We start from the raw sequence: 11,519 nt of genomic DNA on the forward strand, positions 1-11,519 counted from the left end.
CCTGTTGAGTGACAGCCGGCTCCAAAGGGCGGGAGCTAGCACCGAAAGTTCCTCCCAGCTTCTTTGCCGGCTTCTCCTGAAACTTTTTCTGCCCCGACATCTTTGTTTTATTGTTTACTTTTTAAAAGTTCATGCCACGCAGCTAGCAAATATATCTTCCTGCCTCTCTTTAAACAATTCACCAAAAGGTAGCACTGCTTCTTTCAAATTTTGCTCCCCCCCTCTTCTCCTGTTAAATCAGTCTCTGTTATATTTGGGGGGGATTCCCCCCTCCTCCCTTTCGCTTTTTTGTTGGGGGGAGCGTGCGCTTCGCTCCTTTTCCCCCGTTTCCGACTGGCAACTCACAGTTTTAGCCGATTTTCTTCCTTTTAAACGCTTGTCCGCTTGATCACCCGGTGACGACCGGCGGCTCTGCTAGTCCCCGTGCGGGCATGGCTAGGGCCATTGGGGCATGGGGCGAGCCTCAATTTCCGACCATCTGATTGGGAAAGAGGCACATCCCCTGTGCACCCCGGATCGGAACCTCTGCCTGAGGTTCCTTAGGGTCTCCGCTTTTGCGGATCCCCCCCCTTGGCCGCGCGTGGGTGAATCGACTTCAGGAGCTCCCCGAAGATGTGACCGCCATTCACAGAGTCCAAACTGGAAGCCTGTACTGTTGCAATCTTGAGTATGCTGTTCGGGTGTGTATCTGTACGTTGCAAACCTACAATGACATAGCAGCAGCAGCAGAACTGGAAGAAGAAGCAGAAGACAGCCAGTTCCACTGCGGGTCTGATAGAAGCCTGTCGTGGGTCTGATCCGGCCCCTGGGTCGCACCCTGGATAGATGGTAAATGGCTAGAATAGGGGTGTTTTGGGTAGGAAGAGACAATAATTTCACTTGGGAATCTTCCTCACACCCATGATTGGGTTATACTTTTAAATTGGCTAATAGGAAAGTACTGTCTGACCATGTCCATCATGATCAATATGATGGAATTACACATATCAATCTACAAGGGCAGATAGTTGGCCAAGGCCTAGGCTTATTAGGTACCCACCTGTGATGGGTAAACTCCTGCCTCTGCCCTCAATTGCCCATGATTGCTGGAGACAAATGGAGAGGGAATGTCACCACACACACACGTGTACACAACACTCTAGAAATTCCTAGAGTGTCACCAGGGTGGGAGACTGTGATGCTACTTCTGGGTGATCACCTGGGAGTGACATCACAGTGTCCACACCACTTCCCCCTCCCAGGTGCCACCCTAGATTCACAGGCATGAGCCTGACAGTTGGAACCCTACCAAGGCCATGGAATGCAATTTCAATGTCATTGTCAGTGTGGCAAAAGTCCAACAGTCCCATAAAAAGTAAAATCCTCTGATTCCTCTGAGTTTTTTTTAACAGAATACTTAACTTGTTCATGTATTTTTTATCAAATTCAGTGTGCTAGGGCATTAACATTGGGATGGATAGTTATATGGCACAATTTGCTTAATTTAAGAAGTTCATATGACATATACTGGCTCCCTTCTTATAAAGACCATGAATGATGTAAGCCTATAAAAATATTAATTAGTTAAAGTACTGTGTCCTCTTTAGGTAGGCACATATGCTGTACTAAAATGCTTTCAGTATTCTCTGTAGTGAAAAGGCTTTTAATATCTTTCAAATCTGACAAAATCAGTCTAAAAATGTTCACATACTGAAAAGTACACAGACGGAGAGTGATTTCAGCAAAGCGTACTTTATTCGATCAGGAACAAGACGACTTTGGCCGGCTCGCAGGCTTATATTCCGGTCAGAGAGAGTCCCAGGGCCTCAAACCAAGAGAGTCCCAGCAGGCTGGAGAGAGGCCTATCCACCACCAACAGGTCAAGGGTGCCATTAAAGTCTTGGAACTGTACCCGGAACTTGCCCCAGCCCAGCACCGCCACAGGGTTCTTATTGAAGTCCCTTAACCGGAAACCCCGCGACTTCTAAAGTGGCGGGCCCCCCTTCGGACACAGCAGGCGGAGCATGTCCACGGAGATAATGGAGTCTATAAGAACCGTGACATGTATCTTGTTGGGGCCATCGGGGGGCAAATTACAGACCTGGTGCTGCGGGAAGTGGGCTGAGAGGGTGTGGAGGTCACTGGGTGGCTCCGGTGTGGTCTGGTGGGCGGACAGCTTCTGGCGTTGCCCCTTGGAGTGGCAAACCCGGGAAATGTGCCCCAATTTGTTGCAGGTCCAGCAGACCACATTTCGGAAGCGACACGACCGGCGCTCGTGGTCCTTTCTGCAGCTGCCGCACGAGGCAGCGGCTCTTGAAAGAGCTTTGCCCACTTTGGTGACCGGCTGAGATGACCAACGATGGACCTGGTGTACCCCGTCCCCATTCTCGGAGTCATCCGACTCGAGCATTGCTTGTGTGCGATGGACCGCCTGCCCGCGGCGGTCTTGGAGTGCTTTCTTGTAGGCCGCGGACTCCCTTAGCGCTTTTTCCAGGGTCAGGTCATCCTGGCTTACCAGTCTCCATTGGAGTTTGGGTTCCCGTAGGCCCAACAGGAACTGGTTCAGCAAGGTGTCCTCCAGGTGGGGGAAGGAAGACCGGGTGGCCGCCCACCGGAGCCCGGCCAAGAACTCGTAGGCCGGCTGTTCCGGCCCCTGGACCCGCACAAAGAAGTCCATGTGCTCAGCAAACTTTGTGGGCTTTGGTGAAAGGTGGTCGGTCAGTGCTTTTACCAACACCACGTATGATTCATCCTTAGTCTGCTTAGGCGCAATTAGGTCTATGCCACAGGACTGGAGGAGGTGGGCCTTCTTCTTACCCGGATCTACGATGTCATGGCAGTCGAAGTAACTCTCCAGGATCTTGAGCCAGGTCTCCCACTGCACGGGGCGGGAGATATTGAAGGCAGCGATACTTTCCTGGGAGGTAGCCATCGGGCTGCTTCCACGTGGCTGCTTCCACCCGCCGCCACTGCTCGGGAATGGCCGGAGCGAGACGGGAAGCGCTGCTGCTCTCAGGATCAGCAGGGTGAGTTACGGAGCGAGGAGCAGTGTGATGAGCCACTAAGCGAAGCAGGAAGCGCTGTTGCTCTCGGGGTCAGCAGGGCGATGCTTGGCGTTGTGGAGAGACGGAGCAGTACAGTGCTGCTCTCGGGGTCAGCAGTGCGATGCTCGAGCTCGGAATCGGTGTGGTAAGCAGCGCTTGATGCCGGCGGCGGTGGCGATTTCGGTGCAGCAGCTCACGGCGATGTCCGGGACGTGGTCTCTGTTCCGAGGGAGATGGATCCCACCTTCGTCGCCAGTGAAAAGTACGCAGACGGAGAGTGATTTCAGCAAAGCGTACTTTATTCGATCAGGAACAAGACGACTTTGGCCGGCTTGCAGGCCGGCTTATATCCCCAGAGAAACCGCCACCCAAAACACACCCCTACTTCCCAATAGGTTATTTACAGTGGCCGAGAGTCCCATAGGCTCTCGGCTGGGAACCTAGCCCCCTGATTGGAGCGGGCTAGGATCCACATAGTCCATTGTCTCTTGGAGCGAAGCTCAACGTTTGTCTCTGACCGCGTGGAGCCCGAGCCGGCCATGCGGTCTGGACTGGATACATTACACCTACAATAGCTTGTTATTAGTCAGATCATTTAAAATAAATAAACCTGTCTGCATAAATCTTCCCACAATTGTGCATATTTTAATTGCACTCAGTAAATTGCTATCTTCATATATAATTGGGGAGGGGAAATCAATTATTAAACAAATCTTTGCAATCCATCCAAAGCCAGTTAAAATATGACTCTCATAATTATTTCACAAGCACAGAAATGAACTGCAGACCAAAGTTTAATCCACAGTGTTCTCATTAAGAGCAGAAAACTAAGTGAAATAATTTGTGCAGACCAATCTTTTAGTCACTTTTGTGCTGCACAATGATAACTAATTAGAGCTGAGCTGAACTTTCATGAATTTTGATTTGTATGTTCAATATGGGAAAACCTCTTGTGAAGAAAGGCATTTTTTCTTTGGAGGTTTAAAATGAACAAAACCTTCACTCTGAGTTTTAAGGGGCTTTTTCCTCTCTGGGTAGACAACAGGGTGGGAGGAAGGAAGTCAGTTCAATTTCTTTCCAGACTTACCTCATCTCACCTTCATACAAATGCTAATACATCTAGGAAGGGTCAAGCTCTCCTCTTCTCCAAGTAGGGAACAGAGATTCAGAGGTGTTAAATACTACAGAGGCTTCAGGAAGGAAATTCTGGAGACTTTAGGGAAAGCTTCTCTGACCTGGCCTGACATGGCCAGTGGGTGGGGAAAAGAGAGGTGATAAAACTCCTGGAAGCAAGGAGGGAGGTCTGTTTTGTGCTGGGTCCCTCAGAGCAGACAGAACTCTTAAATGAGGTCTTGAGGCATCGGCCATTGACCATGTGCTGGCCTGGAGAGCTACAGAAAGTTACACAAACCTCCACCATCTTGGACATGCTATTGTAAAAGGAGCACCAGGGGGAAGGCAGTCAGTTGACAAGCGGCTATTCCCCCAGGGATGCACAAGGCAGTAAACAGTTCCCTTCATGACCAGGTGCTGGGTAGCAGGAGACACACAGGCAAGGCCTCAGAATTTGGAAGGGAAGCTGGGAGTTCAGGTGGTGGTGTCAGTTTACCAGAGAGAGAGAGAGACAGAGAGAGAAGCCTCTCCAGGTGTTGGGAGAACCTTGGAGGGCAGGGTGGAATAGGGCTGTCAAGTGCCATCTTCACCCCCAGCGGGGCACTTTGGGGGCATTCCCGCCCACCCACTCTTCAAGCAAAGCACGCCGGGTCCCTTTAAGTGCAGGTAGCCAGCGTTTCCGCACGCCTGATCACTGAGCGGAGATCGGGCGTGTGGCCCACAGCCACCCCTCTCCCTCCTCTCTCTCAAGAGAGAAGGGAGATGGGTGGTACTGGGTGTTGGGGCTTGGGGGCGGGACTTCCCCCGGCGGCCAGCTGGCCGGCGGCGGGTAGACACCCCCCAAAACTGGGGGGGGAGCTGCCAAACCGGGGTGTTTTTTTTTTTGGCAATCCTAGGGGGGAACAGGGCCTACACGGGGGGAATAGGGCCTGTTCCACCACATCACTCATAAACTGCTAAACAAATAACAGCAGAATTGAAACTGTTTCACTGCTTTCCACCCCAAGTTCTGAACAACAAGAGAGCTCAGAGGGAAGAATTTAAAATTCCTAAAGGCTTCTAAAGGTCAATTTTTATTTGTAATTTGGTGCTTGGGAGAACTGTGCAGTCTCTGATTTAGCCCTTAGGGAACACCACAGAGACATTTGCAAGTCTTAGGAGTAGGAAAGCTCTTTGTTGACCCTAAAGCTTATGTCGAACCAGATGTGATGCCAAAAGGTCCATGACTGGACTCTAGCTAATTGGATGGGGGCAAATGAGAGGGGATTTAACTTTCTCCCTCCTGCCATTTTTCCTCACCTCAAATGGCTCCTTTATCCACTATTTGCCTCATTGGGGAGAATATACAGCTTGCTACCTAATTAAATATCACATAGGGTTGCTAACCAGGTGGGGCTTTGATACATCTTAGAATTACAACTTGTCTCTAGACAACAGAGTTCAGTTCTCCTGGAGAAAATGGCTGCTTTGGAGTGCAGATTCTATGGTATTATAACCCCAAATGAGGTCGTTCCCAACCCCCGCTCTCCCTGGGCTCCACTACAAATTTACAGGAATTCCCCAACCCAGAGTTGGCAACCCTAGTACTGAAGAGACCTCTGAGGTTAAGAAAATGACATGAGTGGGGGAAGGGAATATACACTTTCCAAGGCCTTTTCTGTGTTGGTCACTAATCATAATCAGTTTAGCTGGAGCTTGTTTTTATAGGCTCTCTTTAAGCCATCCTGGCCCCAGGTCATGTGACTTCAGGCAAGGCTGGAGGCAAAGCCAGGCTGTTACTGTCTGTGTGGGTTATGGTGACCTTTCATGTAAGTATTGTCTAAATGGGTCCTGCTAAGCATTAGCTCATTCATGTAAGAGAGCTTCTGGAAATGGAATCAAACAATTAGGTGTTCCACAGCTTATCTTGTGTCCAAGGCTCTGATTCTGAAGCATTAAAAACCAGTCTGTGAAGGGTTTTGTATAGCTGTCAGTTATGGCCATGATTTAAAGGCTTAAATGAAAAGTGTTTTGATGGAGCACTTGAAACTAAACTGAAACATAGATGCTTTTTGCAGGGCTGCCAAGATCTGTCATAGGGCCATTGTTAAAAATTTCCTCTACCTCCCCTCCCCCCTTTATATAACTGTTAAGGAAATACACAGTTAAACATGCACAATATATGAAGCTGCTTTAGGCCAGATAGGTTCCTTTCTAATATGATTTCTAGTCAAGCTAGGGTTAAAGTGAGCAAATATGGACTCCTAGAGAGGCTTGTTTTTGAAGCCCTGAATTAAGCCCTGACCAGCAGGCACTACACTTGCTGCTGCCTTGTTCTCTGAAGAAAGCAAAATGAAGCAAGTAAGCTGCCTGGCTTCCTGAATCCCAGAGCAAACTGGACCCTGGGAATTTTGAATACTTACTCCCCCCACTCCACCCGCAGCCCTGCACTTTTGATTCTAGCAAAACAGAAATGACAGATTTGTCCATAGCTCCATAAAGAATATATCATGCTATGATATGAAAAGAAACATGACACCTATAATAATCATACAGCTTAACTATTTATAATAAAAACATGTTAAAATTTAAATGGATTGAATACGTTTCACTGGCTATGATAAATCCATCTCTTGAGGTTTTCAGGAGAAACATAAAACCTCTCAACCCAACCTGATTATTAATGAGTAATTTTTCCTTGACTGGGCCCCTTACATATCTCTCCTTATATATAATTCTGTTTTGGTCATGGACTTTCCTGAACATTCCACACACTCCCAAATCACTCCCTGATCTGTCACACAGAAGCTGTCCCTATGCACTGGCTGCGTTGCCTGAGTCTCACCTCCAATATTCTAAACAGTTTGCTGTTCCTCTCCCCCCAGTAGCCAGTCAGAACACAGAGATCATTTGCATATGCGGCTCTAATATTCTAAACAGTTTGTTGTTGCGAGTCATTGAATGTGTCCTGAGGCAAAATACATATCCCAATTTTCCCTTAAACGGTCACTGGAATTGTCAATCTCCCTTTGGGGCCTGGAGATCTCCCACAAATCACTGTGTTCCCCAGCCACAGCACATCATTTCCCCTACAGAAAATTTCCCAGCTATTACAATGGCTGCTTTGGGCAGTGGACTCCATGGCATTATACCCTGCTGAGGTCCCTCTGCACCCCAAACCTTGCCCTCCCCAGGCTCTACCCCTGAAATCTACGGGTCTGGCCCTCCCCTTAGTATTGCCAGTCTCCAGGCAGCACCTGGAGATCTCCAAGATCAGTTATCCTGGAGGGAATGGCTGCTTTAGGCAGTGGATTCTGGAATTATACCCTGCTGAGGTCCCTCCACACCCCAAACCCTGCCCTCCCCAGGCTCTACCCCTCAAATACTAAGGCTCTCCCCTTAGTATTGCCAGCCTCCAGGCAGCACCTGGAGATCTCCAAGATCAGCTCTCCTGGAGAAAATGGCTGCTTTAGGCAGTGGACTCTATGAAATTATACCCTGCTGAGATCCCTCTGCACCCCAAACTCTGCCCTCCCCAGGCTCTACCCCTCAAATCTACAAGTCTGGCCTTCCCCTTAGTATTGCCAGTCTCCAGGCAGCACCTGGAGATCTCCAAGATCAGTTCTCCTGGAGACAATGGCTGCTTTGGCCAGTGGACTCTATGGTATTATACCCTGCTGAGGTCCCTCTACACCCCTGCCCACCCCAGGCTCTACCCCTCAAATGTACAGGTATTTCCCAACCCACAGTTGGTAACCCTGTAACTGGCTATGGAACTGCTTTCCAGACCCTTGGAACCCAGAAGACATGGCATAGGAGGAGGTGCTTTTCTACCTTAGCTGCCACTGCATAGCCCCAAATCAACGTAAGTCAGGGGTGGAGGGAACCATACCTGTTACCATGAGGCTGTCATCCCATACTAACCACTTGGGGCAGCAAAATGACTGGAGATAGCCCTGCCTTATAGCTAAGCAGAAGGAAATAAACATGGCCTGCCTCCCTCTATTTTCCCCTTCCCTCTGCTGCCCCACCAGCCACAATCGGGACACTCACCTGGAGCTTCCTTCTAGAGCTTGTTGTATTTCTTCCCACAATGGGCCTTTCTCCTAGTAAAAGATAATTTGTACAGAAGCAGCTCATCTTATGATTTTTAGTAACACATCTCTTTTCATTGCTGCTGAAATCCCATAATATAATGCTCATTTTAGCAGTCATTTCCTTAACAATGCCATCCTAAAAACACTTTTATGGGAGTAAGCCCCACTGAATAGATCTGAGTAGGATTCTGAGCGGTTCTGCTTAAGACTGCTCTCTAAGAGACATAAGATTCCATTTTAAAATCATTTGTCGAGGACAATGTTAGCTGAAGAGAATTTTGAGTTGGGGAAATGTGCCTGGTTCCTTTGGGTATAAAAGATAATTTTTGCTTTCATTTTTGGACTGAACTGCAGTTTTTTGCAGCAGCAGTATTGGAAAGCTACAGAGGAAGAATTAGATTAATCCAGTTTGGATGTAATAAGCATGAGAACTAGTCTTCAAATCCACATAGGGTTTAAGAAGATGCAACATTGCCTAATCCTCACAGCAATTCTTAGAAGATAAAGAAAACTTTTTGCCACCATTGAATGTGCTTATCAAAGAAAATCCAAGCAAACTTGCAATTTTCTTGCAGCTCATTACTCTAGAGGAGTAATTTTGGACTTTGTCAGGTAAGGCTAAATACTGTATTAAACTTTAATTTCACTTGAATTACCCATGGTCACCTTCTAAAGGCTTCCAGCATTAAGAGTTTGCAAAACATTTTTAAAAATTAAAATAGATGGCTGAAATCAAACCTGCTGTTTTCATTCTTGCAAAAAATGAATGTTGCCCTGGCTCACCCCCCCTCCCCAATTATATGAGACAACAGAATATGGATTCAACTAGTTTTATTTATTGAAATAAATTGTTTAAATTAATTAAATGGTTGATCTACATCACTGCTTAGTCCAATAATCTGATGATTTTGAGGGCAGGCTGCACTAGGTAGATGCCTTTTGGACAGATCCACCGTGGCTCCAAACTTGGCTGGGACTTCTTGCTTATCACTGCCTGCACAGCCGTATGTGCAGAGATACTCACCCCCCAGATGTGTCATCAATGCCAGATGTGTCAGGACAAAGAAGAAGAAGAAGAGATTAGATTTATATCCTGCCCTTCACTACCCAAAGGTGTCTCAGAGCAGCTTATAATCTCCTGTCCCTTCCCCTCCCCAAAGGGGCCAAATAACCGGGTACAACGAACATCCTTCAGGAGTTTTTTGAGCATTTTGTTAGAGGTTGGCAGAGAATGGCTCTCATACCATGCTTGAATCAGCCATCCTTAGGGAATCAAGCTGCAGATAAACTGCTTCCCCATAACTGCTCATGGATATGTGTGTGTGTGTAACATTTTATTTCATGAGAAACTTGAAATAAGTGCATGTTAAAAAAACACAGGGATTTGTCTTTTATGAAGTTAGCACATCGTGTAAAAGAATTTCAGGTGTAATGCCAAATGCATTTTCATATGTGGATAATTCCTTAGAACTGGAGTACAAACTTAAAAAAAAAAAAAAAAAAGCCTGACCTACTCATCATATTTCTGTTTTCCATTTCAGCTATTTTTCAATATACTCTACAAAACTGACCCAAAACATGATACACACAATCCAGTCAAAATGTGCTTAGCAAAGTAATCATTATCTCATGTTAGTTTCGTTGTGTCTAAAGTCAGTCTTTGAATTTGAAGTATGAAGGCCTAAATAAAAGCTGTTGAATAGAGCAGAGGACAGTACCAAGAAAATCTTTAGATATGCCTGATATTTTGTAAGCAGTATTTTAACTAAAGACCACTTTGTATATTACAGCTGAAGTGGGTGTATGCTAACTTTTTGTAATGTGTGAAGCAGTCCGTAGCTTTGGCATCTACAAACTTCAGATACATTTCTAAAGCAGTTACCTTTGCAATGAAATGAATCTAAAGGGGGGAAAGCCTCAGTGTTCATGGTCTGGGGAAAGACAGTAGACAGGAAAATGCCACAAGCCTGTAAGAATGTAGGGAATGGGAAAAGAGAACAGCAGGTGTAAAATGTATGCAGCTTAACCTTTTTCGTCTTCCTACTCTTACTTCATGTGTATTTTGTTCTCATAGGAATACACCAGCTTGATATTGACAAAGATGTGGGGAAAGCAGAGATCCTTAGAGGCAAGGAACCCATTTTATTCTGTTAACACTTCATACATATCTGGCATGCTTTTTGATCGTATCTACACAATTACTGAAAAGACTGCTTAAGAAAAAACTTTCAGGGTGCATAAAGAAACACCAATGTAAATATAAGAAGTTTTCAATAACTTCACACAACTAGTGAAACTGGTCCAAAACCCATTAAACCAAAGTTTTTTGGTTTTGTTTTTAAACTTCCGCATTGTCATTTTTTCACTTGTTTGTCCCTATTGCTTCAGGGGTCCCCCCCCCCCAATGTGTTTTGCTCTCTCTAGTAGTCCCAGAGGGAGCAAAACACATGTGGAAAGGGGGGGGGCAAAGCAATTGGACAAAAGAGTGTCAAAAATGACAGTGCGGGAGGCCAGTTTGTACATGCATGCACAAGAATTGATAATTATAACAACAGTAACGTTGTAACGGTCATCAGGTAATGAGAAATCAAGTGTTATATTTACATGGGTAAACTGGTCCAAAGGTAGTTTGAACCAACATACTTCAGCTTATCTCTATTACAATCAGACTGAGAGAATGGTATGCATAATAGTACCATATTTACTTCAATGGAAGGTGACCCTGAATGTAAGACGACCTCCTAAAAAAAGTTATACACCAAGAAAAATATTATAACTTGTATGCAAATATAAGATGACTCCCTCTTTTTTATGGCATACCTGGAAAAAACTTAGTCTTGCACTGGAGTAAATACTGTATTCAAATGCTGAAGCAAAGAGACTACCTGGGAATGTAAGCAGCTCTGAGATCCTGGAGGGGGGGGGATAGAGCATGGTATAAATGTAACTAAAATATAATGAAGTTTGTACATGCAGTCTGTCTCTCTCTTTCTGTATTTATGTATGTCTGTGTATACACATACACATGCATGCACACACACATGCACATATACACCCAAACATACAGACATATATACATATACATGCACACAAACACAGACAAACACATGCACACACATAGTGCTGTAAGCGCCAAAAACATTTTAGGAAGGGTTGTAACTGGCCTTCCTAACTTTCCAAATAGTTAATATTCTATGTCAACACTGACAGCATCAGCCATCCATTGGGCAGCAAGGAGATGGAAATCTGTCTGTCCGTCAGTCATCTCTCTCTCTCTCTCTCTCTCTCTCTCTCTCTCTCTCTCTAC

General features: G+C 46.0%; 1 protein-coding gene across 1 annotated transcript in view; it reads left to right on the forward strand.

Annotated features, from left to right (window-relative positions):
• Nucleotides 1–11,519, forward strand: part of TRDN (triadin) — a 191,773-nt gene that overhangs the window by 42,575 nt on the left and 137,679 nt on the right. Inside the window, exon 3 of the mRNA XM_015407343.1 lies at nt 10,287–10,340. Coding sequence (XP_015262829.1) covers nt 10,287–10,340 — 54 coding nt within the window. The remainder of the gene's footprint in view (nt 1–10,286; nt 10,341–11,519) is intronic.

Source organism: Gekko japonicus, unplaced genomic scaffold (genome assembly GCF_001447785.1).
Source record: "Gekko japonicus isolate JY-2015 unplaced genomic scaffold, Gekko_japonicus_V1.1 scaffold252, whole genome shotgun sequence".
Lineage (NCBI taxonomy): Eukaryota > Metazoa > Chordata > Lepidosauria > Squamata > Gekkonidae > Gekko > Gekko japonicus.